Raw genomic sequence first — 17,605 nt, 5'->3', positions numbered from 1 at the left:
GTTGCCCGCGGGATCATGATACAAATGCAGGTGGATCCGGAAAAAAATGACCTTTTTTGTTTTTTCCTCGTGATATTTAACTTCCAAAAATTAAATTAGGTAAACTACCCTGATTAAATTACCATAACCCTAAAAATCTAAATGTCACCCTTAAAAAAAAATCAGCTGCGTTAAAAAAAAAATTCCGGTAATATGAATCATTTAGTACGAGTGGCATTTATAAAGAGAAGTTAATGCGTTTGTCACCAGGGGTCGGTGGGGTTCTGGGTGGTCGGCTCGGCTGAGTGGTCCGCGGTCCAAAAGCAGTTTGAGAAACACCGCTGACTCTTGTGGCCCAATGTTCTTCACTCACCTTGAGACGGGGTGGTGGGCACTTTGGCCGATAAGACATCATCAGTGTGAGAGGGCCGCCACACCATTTGAAACCATTGTGGGGGTTTGGCAGCAGCAGCAGCACGATCATGATGATGGGGGGGGGGGGGGGGGTTTAACACGTGGGCTTTCGCGACCAATGTCATCCATAATAGAGGGGGGTTTTTGGGGGGTTTAGATCGCGTGAATGTATAAATTAGTCGTTAAACCCGCCACCAGCCGACACAGCCAACTAGTAAGATTTGTCGCGTTAACAGAACGTGCAATAACAGGCACGGCTATTTTAGTGCACACAATCGACAGGAGGTACAAGAACAATGGGCTTGCATAATGCGCATGGATAATGTACATGTACATCTATATATATAAAAAAGGGAAATTTGTGAATATGTGTATCTGTTCGAAATGTTTAGCATACTTCCCGACATGCAACAAACTTGAAATTTGGCATGTGGGTAGTTTCCAAACTGTACACAATGAGAAAAGTATAAAAATAGACTTTTGTATATTTTTTTTGGGGGGGGGGCGCAATAATGGATATAATATATTGCACGAAAAGTGAGCATTGACGTCACATCTGTGATGTCACCTGCATGACGTCACGCATCCCCCCCCCACCCTCCGCGTAGGCCGTGTATTAATCCAAGACAAGAATCCAAGTCCCGGGCGAAGCCGGGTAGTCAAGCTCGTTATCATATAAATACCACAAACATCGATGGGTACCCATTGTCATTGATTTGCGTTCATTAATAACATCTACCCCTCTATTTAAGGAATGAAACAGGAGGATTTCTCCACAATCTGGCTGTTCGCCTGATGAAGCTAGTTGTAATTACTGGCGAAACGTCGTACTCGGATTGTAAATGTTGTGGCTTGGCTCTCCAACACACCGGTGTGCTGTACTAGTGACGAATTGGCACGTTCTGTTCACGTGACAAGCCTTACCAATTGCCTGTGTCGGGTGGTGGCGGGTTTAACGACACATTTATACATTTACGCGATCTAACCCAAGGAAACCTGTATTTTAGAGCTCTCTTCACTTGATACAGCAATTTTGCTGTGACGGTTTCCACCTGAAGACGGAAGCTTGTGTTGCCTCCGAAACGTCGTGATTTAATTTAGTTTTCATTTATTTTATTTTATTGATTTCTTAACCTACGTGACTTTACCGAAAAAAAACACGAGTATGAAACCTCACCATTGGAACCTCCTTTGCCAGTAGAAAAATATGATATGAAAATATGATTATTATTATTATTATAGTATAAAACCTGTATTGTGGATGATTGGGGGGGGGGGGGGGGGGTGCGTATTGTCGGTGGTCCGAACGTCAGGGGCCGCACTAAAGGCCACCAGGGGCCGTGGCAGTGGCTCGAGGCCCCTTTGCACTCGCCCGTCCAGGCCACCACGAGAGTTCGCAGCGGTCACTCAGTCCCCTCGTCGCTCACCAACATTATTCGTGCCACTGCATGCTGACGCGGCGGCGTGTGTCTATCGCATGCAACTAACGGCGGTGTGGAACGCATTCGTCTAAACGATGCCCTGGTTAAATGAACCCCGAAATGGGTATTTGACAACGCAATCGGGTTGACTATAACGCAACATGTTTTTTTTACTTACTTAAGGTCGGGGTTTCCACAAATGCTCACGAGCCACCACCACCACGCTGCGCTTTTCCACGTTTACCACTGTACCCTCTTCCTATTCACATTAACGCCTCCCACGCTGCACGCGCCCGATAATTGTTAAACACGCCCCACGTGACACGTGAATCAATCAACGCTTTTTGGCGTTTATAAGAGAGCCCATCTCAAATGTGTATCGAGGCCTCAGTGTGCGTGCGCGTGTGTCTGTAATGTGTGTATGTGTGTGTCTGTGTGTGTATGTGTGTCTGTGTGTGTATGTGTGTGGGGAGCGGTAGTGTAGCGGTTAGCGCGCTGCGCTACGAACCTGGCGACACGGGTTCGATTCCCGCTCACGGCCAACACCAGTGACGATTATCTTAACCGGTCCCGGGCCTCCCCTAGGTCGACTCAGCCTCAAATGCGTACCTAGGTACAGTGTGTAAACATTGCCACTAGGGAGACAAAGGCGGTCGGGCGTGGTGCTGGCCACCCACCCCCTCGTGTACCGTTACCGGCCTTCATAGGTGCTCGCTAACAGCACTTGCCCCTACAGTCTGTTAAGGCTATATGGGGGATCTTTGTTATCTTTGTGTGTCTGTGTGTGTGTATGTGTGAACGTGTTGTGGGGAGCGACAGTCTAGCGGTTAGCGCGCTGCGCTACGAATCTGGCGACATGGGTTCGATTCCCGTCCACGGCCAACATCAATGACGATTATCTGAACCGGTCCTGGGCCTCCCCTAGGTTGACTCAGCCTAAAAATGAGTACCTGGTGTGGTGCGTAAACGCCACCACTAGGGAGACTAAGGCGGCCGGGCGTGGTGCTGGCCACCCACCCCCTCGTGTACCGTTCTGGTCTTCATAGGTGCTCGCTAACAGCACTTGCCCCTACAGTCTGTTCAGGCTAGACGGGGGTTGTCTCTGTGTGTTGTGCGTATCACACGTGTCTTCCTTTCTTGCTCGAAGCTTACCTATGGCATTTACTAAAATCACGCGCAAATAATGTCACGTGCACGAATCAGATGATATTGGTCGCGAAAGCCTACGAGTTTTTAGGGAATGTTCGAATGATCGACTGTGAAAGAGAATCGCAACATTAACCAAATTGCCAGATGCGATGGGGTGGAGGGGTGAGAGGAGGAGGATCTACCAGATTTCAAAAACAAGAGAGGTGACGTGTACGATATTATGTAATTGAACTTCATAGCGGGGGACCCACGGGGTCTCGCCATGCAGTTTAATTTTGCATTATATTATCGTGGAATGTGATTCGTTTTGATTATGTAACCACAACAACAACAGCCCATTACATCCCAGTAACAGCGATTCGCTTCCACCGTGAAATTTGGGTATTTGTCACCATTATTGTGGCGAATCGATTCGACAATCGATTATTTTTGTAACACTGTGCCTCGAGTGGGCAGTGGTAAGACACGTCAAAACCATTACATTCAAATCTATGCGAATAAAAAAACATCGGTTTGTACACACGCGATTCTATGCGTGAGATTAATCATCGATACTAATATAGAATTTTCGACGCACAGTTGCACCCAAGCACAGATATGACACTGGTTCTGCTTTGGGAGTGGCTCACAATTAACAGCACATTCGTCAATAACACTGTGGCCTTAAAAGGAACATCGATATAAGGCGACGTCATCGCACCCCCACACCCTGGTGACGGATGATGTCTTCAAGGCATCACTTCGGGGTGGACGTATTAAAATCATCAACAGTTTGATCGATTCTCGTTTAACACATCAATTAAAACCATACATTGCTTGATGGATTTTGTGTTTTGTTCAAAAGAGTGGCGTTGTGCAAATAATCGGTAGTTTAATCGATAATTTACTTACATAACGGTATGATTACCACTTTTGAAATTAAAAAAGTTAATATTGTTCACGAGAACCCCATTCCAATTATCCTCGAAATAAATCATGGACATTAATAATCTTGGTACACCCTGGGTAGGGCGCCACGGTGGCTAGGAGAGATGTTGACTACCTCGCCAGTTATACAGGAGGTCGTGGGCTCGACCCCCATGCCTGCTGTATATTTGGAGTTTGCGTGTTCTCCATCTCCCCGTGGTCGCGTGGATTTTTCTCCGGGTTTCCCCCTACACATTTCGAATCAACGTCACGCGTTTAAGAGAATTTGGCTGCTACTTTTACATTTCCACATGACCATACGGAACTTCGTAGGGCTGTTAATTGTGTGGCCAGGTCGTTTCTGAAAAATAGCTATGTAGCTCAGTGGGCCTTACCTGATAAAAAATTAAATAGTTTCCATAGTTTATAGACTGTTCCGATACAGCAATATATCGATGCCTATCTTTGTGCGTGTAGTCTGCATGCGCGCGTCTGCCTTAAGACTGCCTTAAGGCTAAACACAACAAAGCTTAAATAGTACTGGTAGGAACCTCCTGGTTACACCAGCCCACAGGGGATTATTGTGTCCGTCCGTCCTGCATCAAAAAATGGGAGGGGGTGGGGCTGAGTGGGGAGGGGAGGGGCTGGGTGGGGAGGGGAGGGAGGGGCTGGGTGGGGAGGGGAGGGTGGGGAGGGGCTGGGTGGGGAGGGGCTGGATGGGGCTGGGTAGGGAGGGGCTGGAAGGGGAGGGTGGGGCTGGTGGGGGGTGGGAGGGGTGGGGCTGGTCACCCCGTGGTGCCCTTATAAAACTCAACGTTTCACCTACTCACGCCGGCTTGTGCCCGCCCTCACAGTCGTGTATATTTTCGGAATACACCACGTGGTGCCGCCGTTGACCCTGGCCATTGACCGAGCAACCCAACGTTCCTACCAGCTCCCTCCGCAGGAATGTGTTTTAAATTGTCATCGAAATAAAAAATTCGACATTAATCGGGAGGTGAGGGGGGGTGAGAGGGGAGGGTGAGGGGGAAGGGTGAGGCGGGAGGATGAGGGGGGGAGGGTGAGGAGGGAGGGGGGAGGGTGAGGAGGGGAGGGTGAGGGGGGAGGGTGTGGGAGGGAAGGTAAAGGGGGAGAGGGTTATGGGGAGTGAGAGGGGGAGAAAGAGGGGGAGAGAGAGAGGGGGAGGGTGTGTGGGGGAGGGGGGAGGAAGAGGGGGGAGGGTGAGGTGAAGAGGGAGAGGGGGGAGGGTGATGTGAAGAGGGTGAGGAGGAGGGGGAAGGTTGAGGGGGGAGGGAGAGGGGGGAGGGTGATGTGAAGAGGGTGAGGAGGAGGGGGAAGGTTGAGGGGGGAGGGTAAGGAGGGGAGGGTGAGGGGGGAGGAAGAGGGGGGGGGAAGGGTGAAGGGGGAGGGTGTGGGAGGGAGGGTAAAGGGGGAGAGGGGGGGAGGGGGAGAGGGTGAGGGGGGGGAGTGTGTGGAGAAGGGGGGAGGGTGAGGGGGGAAGGGTGAGGAGGGGAGGGTGAGAGGGGGGAGGGTGAGGAGGGGAGGATGAAGGGGGGGGGAGGGTGAGGACGAGGGGAGAGGGTGAGGGGGGGAGGGTGAGGGTATAAACATTTAGGCTGGCCTGCCTACGATCCATCCTGGGTTTTACCAGACTGGATTGTGTGAGGAGCTCACAAATCCTTGAAAGATCTGGGCAAGGTCCCATCGGTGAGCTCCTCCGGCGGGCAAGGCTGCGATGGCTGGGTCATGTAGACCGCATGCCCAGCCACCGCATGCCGAAACAGCTTTTGTTCGGCCGGATCGAGGGGGCTAAACGGGCGCGGCACGGGCTAGAGAAGAGATGGAGTGATGTGGTACAGGAGGACGTGGCTAGAGAAGAGATGGAGTGACGTGGTACAGGAGGACGTGGCTAGAGAAGAGATGGAGTGATGTGGTACAGGAGGACGTGGCTAGAGAAGAGATGGAGTGACGTGGTACAGGAGGACGTGGCTAGAGAAGAGATGGAGTGATGTGGTACAGGAGGCACTAGAGAAGAGATGGAGTGATGTGGTACAGGAGGCACGGGCTAGAGAAGAGATGGAGTGATGTGGTACAGGAGGCACGGAGCTAGAGAAGAGATGGAGTGATGTGGTACAGGAGGCACGGGGCAAGAGAAGAGATGGAGTGATGTGGTACAGGAGGCACGGGCTAGAGAAGAGATGGAGTGACGTGGTACAGGAGGCACGGGCTAGAGAACAGATGGAGTGACGTGGTACAGGAGGCACGGGGCTAGAGAAGAGATGGAGTGATGTGGTACAGGAGGCACGGGCTAGAGAAGAGATGGAGTGATGTGGTACAGGAGGCACGGAGCTAGAGAAGAGATGGAGTGATGTGGTACAGGAGGACGTGGAGCTGAGTGGACTTGCCGATGACTGGTACCAGCGGTGTCAAGATCGGCCTCTGTGGAGGAGGCTCGTGAAGGACGCTACTGGGCAGTTGGAGTCAGTCGCCCTCCAACAACAACGGAGGGCGGAGGAGCGACGCTCACAACAACGAGCGGAGCGCCGGGTGGCTAAAGCACAGCAAGTTGGCACAGTAGGGGGCACAGGTGGTGCATCAGCCACTCATCTCAGTCAGTCGACCCGTGGCACCTGCTGGGTCTGCCCCGTGACCTCCTGCCAGCGGGCGTTCGACACTTCACGTAGCCTCAACGTGCACATAGCCTGGCACAAGCGTCGTGGTGACGTCACCGCCACTTAGTGGCGAATGGCGATTGTTGTTGTTGTGGGGGGAAGGGGGTGGGGTGGTGAGGGTGGGGGGGAGGGGTGGTGAGGGTGGGGGGGAGGGGTGGTGAGGGTGGGGGGGTGGTGAGGGTGGGGGGGAGGGGTGGTGAGGGTGGGGGGGAGGGGTGGTGAGGGTGGGGGGGAGGGGTGGTGAGGGTGGGGGGGAGGGGTGGTGAGGGTGGGGGGGAGGGGTGGTGAGGGTGGGGGGGAGGGGTGGTGAGGGTGGGGGGGAGGGGTGCCCGTACTACGTCACCGGTCGCGTCACGTGGGTGGTCGCGGTGACGCGCTGGGAATTATCCACGAAGCCGATTTTAGCGAGGGGGAAGTTGTGAGTTGCGTGCCTCGCTCCTCACGCCTCAGCAGCTTGTGCTGCGCCAGCAGCGTAAAAACACACAAACAATATGAAGACTTAAAGGCCAAACAACACCAACAAAGGTACGCTTTATGCCACGACAGCAGGGGAGGTTCGTGTGTCGTGTGTTTACCCGTGCGTGTGTGTGTGTGAGATTGTAACGCGGAACTGGAGGCGGGCCTGTGCTAGGCCCTGGGTCTCGGGCGTCTGCACGGCAGGAGCCTGGGATTACCCTTTTAATGTCGTGAGTAGTTAATGTTGTGTAACAAAATAACCACAATATTAGCGACTTTAGCTCATGAAAGTGGTACCCCGCGTTTCGAGTTTTGCTAGACGTCTAGCTTGGGTGGTTTGGTAAGGGGGGTGGTGGTGGTGGTACAGTTTTTTGACCATACTTCACCGCCGCGGTCAGCTGCCGCTGAAGGTCGGACGTGGGTGCATAAAATATTCGGGTACGGCAATCAATCCGAAATCAGTGCCACACTCTGCGATGAAGTGGCCCCGAAGCTTGTCACAACGTAAGGGGGCCGTGGTCAATTAGACCCAAGCCGAAACATAACATAAATAATGTTTTAAAAAATATATATATTTTTTATGATAGAATGTGGTATTGTCATCAGTATGACTTAAGTATACCAAGTTTGCAGTCGATACCACATTGTGAAGTCGGTTTAAACTTTGTTACAAGGTTTGAGGATATGACAACAACAAGAACAGACAATGTGAATTAAATAAAAGCGTGTAGTAATAATAATAATGACTGCATCACGGACATTGTGCGAGAGCCGGGGTACCTCCATAAGATTCATTTATCCCGGAGAAATCCGATGAGCTATGAAGCTCTTAAGTACAGATGTTCAGTACGGGGGGGGGGGGGGGGGGTCTCGAGTGGTCTGTAATTAAGCGCCTGTTGTGGTGTGTGGTAAACATCAGCCTTGGGGGATACAAAGGTGTCCGGGCGTGGTTGTAACTCGTGTGCCGTTGCCGGCCTTGTTAGGGTGCTCGTTATCAGCAACAATTTCCCCCACAATAAAGTATTAAAGCTTTCGTGACTGCATAAAATTACTCATTGTTTTTTTTCGGTGAAGCCACGTATGTAGAAATACAATAAAATTATATGAAAACAAAAAAACAATCACGACGTTTCAATCACAACGCAAGCAATCTTCATCAGGTGTCAAGAACAAATCACGGAGGTAAATAAAACAAAAATATGAGAGACGAGAATTCAACAAACCTGAAAAAAACATTATGTGAAGCACATCCAGTCAGGCCAACAACGCAGTTAGACACTTCCTGGCGGACCACGAATTTCAGAAGAGTGTTACATTTCGTGTTCAACCTTTGGATTGCACATACCAGCATAGATAGAATGAAAAATACGAGGTACACGGTCAGTAGAAATACATATACAAGTCCACCAAGAGGTAAGGAGGGAGGAAAGATGGACAGGGAGGCAGAGAGAGAGGGGGGGGATGAACAGAAGCTTAAATAGGAAATAAGGTTGGAGGGGGGGAGGGGCCAGAGCGAGAGCGGCAGTTCAAACACGCACATCTTAAACATACAAAACGGCAGCTCAAAAAAGGACCACCTCTTGTAAATACAAAACGGCAGCTCAAAAAAGGACCACCTCTTGTAAATACAAAACGGCAGCTCAAAAAAGGACCACCTCTTGTAAATACAAAACGGCAGCTCAAAAAAGGACCACCTCTTGTAAATACAAAACGGCAGCTCAAAAAAGGACCACCTCTTGTAAATACAAAACGGCAGCTCAAAAAAGGGCACATCTTACACATAATTACAACGGTAACTTCCCCGTAGAAGTGTGATAATAAAGTATTAAAGCTTTCGTGACTGCATAAAGTTACTCATTGGTTTTTTCGGTAAAGTCACGTATGTAGAAATACAATAAAATTATATTAAAACAAAAAACAATCACGACGTTTCGATCACAACGCAAGCGATCTTCATCAGGTGTCAAGAACAAATCACGGAGGTAAATACAACAAAAACATGAGAGACGAGAAATCCAACAAACCTGAAAAAAACATGTGAAGCACATCCAGTCAGGCCAACAACACGGGGAAGTTACCGTTGTAATTATGTGTAAGATGTGCCCTATTTTGAGCTGCCGTTTTGTATTTACAAGAAGTGTTTCTTTTTTTGAGCTGCTGATTTGTATGTGTAAGATGTGCGTGTTTGAGCTGCCGCTCTCGCTCTGGCCCCTCCCCCCCTCCAACCGTATTTCCTATTTAAGCTTCTGTTCAGCCCCCCCCCTCTCTCTGCCTCCCTGTCCGTCTTTCCTCCCTCCTTACCTCTTGGTGGACTTGTATATGTATTTCTACTGACCGTGTACCTCGTATTTTTCATTCTATCTATGCTGGTATGTGCAATCCAAAGGTTGAACACGAAATTTAACACTCTTCTGAAATTCGTGGTCCGCCAGGAAGTGTCTAACTGTGTTGTTGGCCTGACTGGCTGTGCTTCACATAATGTTTTTTCAGGTTTGTTGAATTCTCATCTCTCATCTTTTTGTTGTATTTACCTCCGTGATTTGTTCTTGACACCTGATGAAGATCGCTTGCGTTGTGATCGAAACGTCGTGATTGTTTTTTGTTTTAATATAATTTTATTGTATTTCTACATACGTGACTTTACCGAAAAAACCAATGAGTAATTGCCCCCACAGTCTGTTAAAGGCTACACAGGGGTACGCAATGCAGCTGTTTGAATGTGGTAGTGTCCTCTTTCCTCCCGGCGTGTGGGTGCGTGTGGTGTGTGCGACGCACACACTCAGTCGGAGACGAGGTCATCGCAGGAGGCACCGTCTCTTTATTATCCGCGGCCTCCTCACTCTCGACCACGCTGCCGTACATGCCCGGCCAAGCAATGATCGGGCGAAGGCGGAAGCAACGACGAGACGAGTCCACTCCCAGAACCGGCAGCCCGGAGCTCTCGCCCTCCGCTGCTTTTATTCTACTTTGGTGCGGCTTGGCTCCGCCCTGGCCCCGCCTCCTTTCCCGAACCCACCAGAGGGTTCCAGGGGCCTCCCTATGAGGTCTTCCCATGACCCTTGCCCCAGTTCCTCCGCCCTGCCGGCACACACACCGTGTATGTACTCAACGGCGTGTGCGCTGTCCACCGCAGTTGCCCGCTGCTGGATAGCAGTCGGCGTTGTGTCACTGCACATGTTTTGTACAGGTTTTGAGCGGCAGTGTAGTGGTTAGTGCACTTTGCTACAAACCTGGCGACCCGGGTTCGATTCCCGCTCACGGCCAACACCAGTGACGATTATCTGAACCGGTCCTGGGCCTCCCCTAGGTTGACTCGGCCTAAAACGAGTAAGGGGTGCGGTGTATAGTAAACATTGCCATTGGCGAGACAAAGGCTGCCTGGGCGTGGTGTTGGCCACCCACCCCCTTGTGTGTCGTGGTGGCCTTCATTGGTGCTCGCTAACAGCACTTGTCCCAACAGTCTGTAACAGGCTACATGGGGGTCTTTGTACTGCTGTCGAGTGTGTGTGTGTCTTTGTATTTGCCTAACAAGGCTGTCATGTAAGTGATTGGCAATCTGCAGCTCTTTGCCAATCCACTGCTGGGCGACTGCCTTGGCATGGGCCGCGTGATGGGAATTCAGTCGGAGAGGGCTCGCGCGATTGAAGATTTTTTGTCGTAAGAGATGCTGCTGGTGACCACATCGGAGTTAGTGTAATTCGAGGGTAGTTATTTAAGGTGGTCCCGATATCAATATGGTGGAATGAAGAGTGTAGGGTGAAGAGTTGGAGTGACTTTTAGACAGCTTAACTCGATTATTAAAAGCATACAGTCGTGCCTAAAGAAGAACAACAGCAGTGCCTAGAATCGGAATCGTTCACATGAACAAAGCAGATAAAACAAAAGCTGAAGACTGCAACGAAGCATGTGGAGTGTGAGTGGCTGATGATGGAGTGGCTGCAAAAGGAGGACAAATGGGGGGTGACCACCTATGAGATGGAGCGGTGAATTAGCGTTCAGGAGCTGGATGGATTGTTCCATCACTTGACTCTGAGTGATGGTGACAGCATGGGGGGTGGTGTGGGGCAGGAGGCCTTCATTCATCATGACAGATGATGATTAGAGATTATGTTTGATTTTAATCTCGATTCAGCACATGAACATTACTACACACATTTACCGGATTTACCACTTAACAGTTGAAGTACAACCAACTTTTATTCGAATAAAAGTTGGTTGTAAAATCCAGAGGCTAGATAATATATATATAAACTTTACATCCTTCCATGCACCCATCTCTATATTTTTGTCTAATAAATGCAAAATGACTCTGCGAATGAGTTGAAGTCATAATATGAGAATATTTAGTTACACGTAACAGATCCCAACCAATCTGAAGGCAGTTGACCTTTTCACACAAGGTTGACATGAATCCGAATATTTAAAGGGCTAAACTGTGCCCATGAGACATCACGACCTCCATCCGGATGTTAACGTGCACGACAAAAATTGACGTTGATAGATATCGCATCCCCGTCTTACAGCGGCAGTGTTAATGTGGGTGAGTTGTTCCCGCGCAAAAAATAAGTTCAGTCAACGCCACAACGGCAATATCCATTTTATGGAGGGGGTAAACTAAAAAAAAGCAATAGATAAATCTTTTCTCCAATTTGATGCCGATGAATGCTATCGGCATCGTGTGATGAGACGAAGCATCCGTGTGGAACGCTCGCGGTGTAACCCGTCATGTTAACGGCTCGCGGAATCGGATACCACCGCTACCGTGGTTTCCCTTCTGAGTAACCTCTGATGCGCACATAGGAGGCAGCACCTTGAGAGGAATGTTTGTCACATGACAGTCAAACCGATCTTCGTCATTCTTCGAGCTGTAATTTAGGCAAATGAAGTACAGAGCCACGCTTAGCGTGATGGTATATTTTGTACAGTCGATGGTGACCAGCTGGAGATCATCCACTCTGCTATCCTTGAGAAAATGGTACAATCCCAGTTGGCTGAAACCTGGTTTCCAACCCAAGACACTCAGCGGTGGCAGCTCATTGCTGTGAGTCTAATGATGCCACCGCATGAGAAGAATCTTAAGTCGATGCCTTATATCGCTGTGACCTTTGTATAAATTGTGTTTCATGCACTTTTAAGTCGGCAAAACATTTTCCCGATGTGGAATGTGGTCCAGTTGCTTTCGGGATGCTGCTGTGCACCCACCGGCACCAGCAGTGGCCGTGAAAGAGAGATGCATTTAAATTTGCCGGGCACGGGCTCAAAGGCCAAAAATGCTAACGGCACTTTTGAAGTTGCATGAGATAAGAATGAATACTGTTTCTGGAAATGACCCGCGGGGTTGTTAAGAGGTTTAAAAAATAGACTATTGGAAGGAATCCAAAGTCCATCATTGCCAAGCAAGCAGAAAGCACGGGGGTGTTTTTGTCCTTCGATACGGTGATTTAAATTGTGATATGGATGAGACCAATCGATCAAGTCTATAAAAAAAACAGGGACTCTATTTACGAACGAGTTAGGTTCCAGAGGTCTGTTCGTAAGTCGATTTGTTCGTAATTCCAACTTTACTCCTGCCGATTCCAAACATGTATGGCATGCACACTAAACACGGGGAACGGAGATGCCACTGTTTCTTCATATTCTGCAGATGTAGATGCCGCCACCTCCAGTTTAACTTAGGACTCAGTCCGAACAGGCAACTGGATATACGAACAGGTTTGTTCGTATCTCTGAAAGTTTGGAAGTTGAATGTTCATAAGTAGAGAAGTCCCAGTACAGTCCTTAAAATAGGTGGAACTATTTATACTTTTAAGTGTTTTCTCCTGCCGGATAGTGTTTTATAAGCAGTCTCCCTTCTTAACCTCCTTCCATTCCTCTTTTAAAGCTCACCTCTTCTCCATTGCCCATTCTCTTCCCTCCCCCACTTTTCCATTTCTTCCCTTCTCTACCCTTCCCACCTTCTATCCTAGATACCCATTTCTTATGCACTTTTAAATCTAGATTGGAAACTAATTTCTTTAGAGCTGCCTTTTGTGTTGCGTTTTTGTCCTTCCCCCGCACCTCCAATTAGCGCGTTTGGCTACGTACGGTGCGAAAGAAGTTCAACGTACATACATGCGCCCCTGCCATGTAAATAATTATTGTTTAAATATGTTAAGTGCCTTTAACAAATTTTAAAGAAGATAAGATGTCAATAGAATGTCACGACCAATATTATTTTTTTTTCACCTGAAGACGATTGCTTGTGTTGTGATCAAAACTTCGTGATTTTGATTTTATTATTTTTTTCTATCTACGTGGCTTTACCGAAAGACCCAAAGAATATGAATATTCATAATCCGTTTCTTTTAGGTCAGACCGTGCAGGTAAAATGTCAGGAAGCAAGTGCTGAGCTTTTTTTTTTACATCTGATGATGCTCGATGTAATCTCCAGCGGAACGTCGGACAGCGTTGTCAAATATTTTGATTGCTTTTTAACATTCCTCTGGTTTTTGCCTAAGCACCAAATCGATTGCTGTATTTGCCCACGTGATTGGCTTTGTCAAATGGTGAGGACGTTATTGTTAACAAAAATACACCTCTACATAAACTCAAGTAAAATTAATTATGAAGTGATTGCAGTGGAGTGGTTGAACACATGTGTGTATGTACACATATATAAATATAGAGTACTTAAATTTACCTCCGATTTTTCTCAACATTTAGAATCAACATGCATTTAGAGGTATTTGGCTGCGATATATTTCCACGTGATAAGCCACTTTGTGGCCAGGTCGCTTCTGAAAAAGAGCTACTGTATAAAGTGGGCCTTACCTGGTAAAATATAAATTGTTTAGTAGTTTAGTTTACGTGGAGGAGACAAAATAGCCTGGTGGAACAATTTCTCAGCGGTGGTGGAGTATTAAGTACTGCGGCAATCTATAACAACTTGCTTGAATGTAAGTAGGAAGTTTGATTCAAATAAGCCGAGTTATTTCTCATTCTTATTCATGGAAAAAAAACATTTAAATGTCTCAACGAGAAATGATTGTTTCGTCTGGCTGCATGTGCAAGTGGTTTGCGTGGGCTGAGTTAGATGAAAATGTTAATTTTCTATTCACGTCAAAAAACGGTACACTGGTCAGCATTTTAAGGAAATACTCGGATTCTAAGTATGCGATTAAGTTCTAGTTACATTAAATTGATCTGCAGGGTTTTTGTCGTGCATTTATGTTGACTCAACCACATGCCTGCCTTCGTGACTCTCACCCATGTGATAAAAACTGGACTTTTAAATAGAAGATTGTGAATTCCAGGAGTTAATTATAGACAGAGCCAGTGGTTATGTCACACTCTGCGTTGTCATTTTTACTCAGCAATTGCCAAGTCAGTTTAGTGGAACCTTCAATCCAGTCCAAAGTATGAGTGTACAAAATTCTGCATTATCATGCTTTACCATTTCCTCTGATGGCAGAAGTACATTCGACTGCCACACCCATAAGGCACGGGATGTCAAACCTGCTCCCAGAAATCCCAGTGTTTGACCCGGGCGGGCGTGGGATGAGCGGGATCACATCAGCTGAGCAAGGGCAGCACGGCCTGCAGGCAAACAACTCGACGGTTTTACATCCTCCGGGTAAGTCCCCGCAACGGTACTCGTTTCCCACGCAACAAAGACTTTACGTTCTCCATGGAGCCTTCATAGAACGTTGGGGGGGGGGGGAGGGTGGGGGGCAAGTGCCCTTGGCGAGCGCCGATGAAGGCCGGCACGGCGGCGCACTCGGGGTGGGTCCCGTGAGCAGCACCGCTCCCCGGCGCTTTTGTCTCCCCAGCGCTGATGTTCAGCCACCACACCAGGCACTCATTTTAGGCCGAGTCGACACTGTGGGAGGCCCAGGACCCTTTCAGATGATCACCACTGATGTTAGCCGTGGCTTGGAATGATTGAACTCGGATCGCAGGGTTCATTGCACCTTGTGCTAACCACTACTGATCCCAGTGACCACCGCTAGTTTTACTGCACATTCACATTGTGATTATCGTTTGGACATTATTCATTTCTGTAACATGTTATTAATTAACAATATTTACGTGGAGGTGTCTTTGGATATGTCTGTGTATATTTAACTTAATGCGAAACTGGTTAACTATTTGTAATTATGCTTATTCGCGTTGTAAAATGCTATCTGATTATCACTCATATCGCAAAAATAGCATTTGCTGAGGCATGCCTTAGGTATTGCCGGTGGTTGCAGAATAAAGATTGTTAGCCCCAGTGGTATGTTCACTGCCTTTGACACACAGTATTGACATGGTTAACTGTGATCACTGTGTTGCATAACCCAGCTTTGAATCTCGTAATTTGTCTACGAATGCCGCTAGAATTTTCATTATCATATACATGGAGAGGAAGTACTTTTAAGTTAGAATACTTTACTTTCAGGGCATTGTTAAACATTGTGGCCCTTCATAGCGAAACTAGTGTCATTTTCATTATCAGCTACATGGAGAGGAAGTACTTTAAAGTTATAAGTTAGATTACTTTCATGGCATTGTAAAACATTGTGGCCTTTCAGTATCTCATTTGCCTTTCTGGGACGTGCTTTATATGTTTCGAAAGATCAGTAAAGAGATGGACGCGTAGACACATCTCCACCGCACAGCTACATAAGGGAAGAAGTTCGTTGCCTCCTTTTTTTTTAGACGGCACCTTGACAGAGTGACGTGTTGGGCCGATTTATAATTCACACCACGGGTTGACCTGCTTCCTTTTTATTAAGAGTCCATCCGCTCACGACTGATAAGTTAACGTTGCTGCCCGATGTTGAAAGATGCCCATCACTGCATCTGTGACCTCTGACAATCGAGCCGCTGCACAGAGCTAAAATATGATAAACTTTAAGGCGGCTGCTCGTCGCACTGCAATTCTTTGCAGATGATGTCAGGTTTATATAAAAAAAAAATTCCACGTGGTGAGGATTTACATTTCATCAGACTGGAAAAGCCCCTCCTGATTCATCACAGTTGGTCTGAGAGAGACAATGTTTCCTGACTGAATCACTTACAAGTGTATCATTGTCCACCGCGGAAAGAGTGACGCACGCTTCCATTGGGCTTGAGTTGCACGGCAGCACCAAACACTGCCTTGCCCATGTTTTGTCTGGTCCGGCGTTCACAGTGGAGACAACACCGGGTTCATCCTGGATGACCTCGGCAGAAATTCAAAAGATCCTTCAAGAGAATGAGATTTTGAGAGAGCGGATGAGAGGCCTGCAGAGCCTGGGTAAGTTTTGTTTCTGAATTTATTTACTCTTTGCTGCTGTTGATTTAGGGCAGTAGCATAGTTCATGATAATTTAATTGATGATGTTCTACTGTAAATGTTTTAATGTTTCAAATGTTTAATTACAAAAAAGGTAGTGATTCACTGTAACCCTCCCACGCGATTGAACGAATTGTCATAATACGGGCCCACTCTTTGATCCAGAAATCAGATTTTTTTTCCCTCAATGATTTAATTTAATCTTATTCTTGATTTAATTTTCTTGGCAGGAATATCTCTCAACCTAAGATGTAATTTACCCTCATGTTTAATGCCAATATTGATTATTGTTTGGCATTCTGTAAATGATGATAGATTTACCAACCGTGAAAGATGTGCAGCATTGCATGCACATTTCTCAACAACAAAGTGGTCACATAATCACTTATTTTGAGCCTCTGGTCTGGACAAGGCTCAGAGCTCTTTTGCACATTCATTGACAATTGTGCTATAATATTGCACGCACAATTCAGGGACGTCAGAAACAGTTTATGCGTTTTTATTTTCCGTGGCCGTTGCCTGACACGTCGTGACATTACGCTGGCTGAGAAATTCTGAATTGAAATATACAATTGGGAGGGGGCTTAGGGGGGTGGGTATACCAAAGAGAGCAGAGCGATATTAAAGTGATAAGTGTTATGATGCTGCATTGGTGGTGGTGCACGTTTGTCAACTCAACGCATTCGTCAATACTGCTGTGCTCGTGTAACAGGACCAAAACATAATGGGACAGAACTTTGCCCATCATATTTGCATGTATCTTTCGTACTGTACATAGCCAACCGTGCTAATCAGAGGTGTGGGGGGGGGAAGGACAACAAACTGAACACAAAGCAGTTCTAAATAAATTAGTTTCCAATCTAGATTTAAAAGTGCATAGCTCTCCAGTTGCTTCCTAATATCGGAAGGAAGAGCGTTCCAGACGGCCGCAGAAGGGCATTTGAAAGCGCCCGATGCTGTGACTGTCGTCGTTCGATGGTTAACCAAAAGCCGCTGCTGCAAGGATGGACAAAGTTTGCGTAATGATGTATGTTCCTTGACTAGAAAAGTGAGCTCAGTAGTGGTTATCCTTGATAGCATGCCGCAAATGCGCGATTCGGTCGTTGAGCAACGAAAGAGAACAATTGAGCAACGTTTGACCTTTGTTACCTGAAATATAAAAGTTATAACGCACGCGATTAATCGACTCTCCCCCCCCCGTCACCCCCCCCCCCTCGCCCTGTCCCCCCCCCCCCGCCCTGTCGACACGACTTTGAAAGAGCGCGCGTACAAAAGTGGTTGGTCGTGGCGGTGTTGACCCTGTGCCCTCGT

At 47.7% G+C, this 17,605-nt stretch overlaps 1 protein-coding gene across 1 annotated transcript in view; it reads left to right on the top strand.

Moving 5' to 3' along the window:
- Positions 1 to 17,605, top strand: part of TNIP1 (TNFAIP3 interacting protein 1) — a 55,273-nt gene that overhangs the window by 8,536 nt on the left and 29,132 nt on the right. The window contains exons 2-3 of the mRNA XM_032969442.2: positions 14,448 to 14,609; positions 16,152 to 16,256. Coding sequence (XP_032825333.2) covers positions 14,483 to 14,609; positions 16,152 to 16,256 — 232 coding nt within the window. The 5' untranslated portion in view covers positions 14,448 to 14,482. The remainder of the gene's footprint in view (positions 1 to 14,447; positions 14,610 to 16,151; positions 16,257 to 17,605) is intronic.

This window comes from Petromyzon marinus, chromosome 41, assembly GCF_048934315.1.
Source record: "Petromyzon marinus isolate PM22_M1 ecotype Great Lakes invasive population chromosome 41, UKy_Petmar_22M1.pri1.0, whole genome shotgun sequence".
Lineage (NCBI taxonomy): Eukaryota > Metazoa > Chordata > Hyperoartia > Petromyzontiformes > Petromyzontidae > Petromyzon > Petromyzon marinus.
Note: the sequence above shows the minus strand (reverse complement) of the source record. Positions and strands in the feature narration are given on the sequence as shown.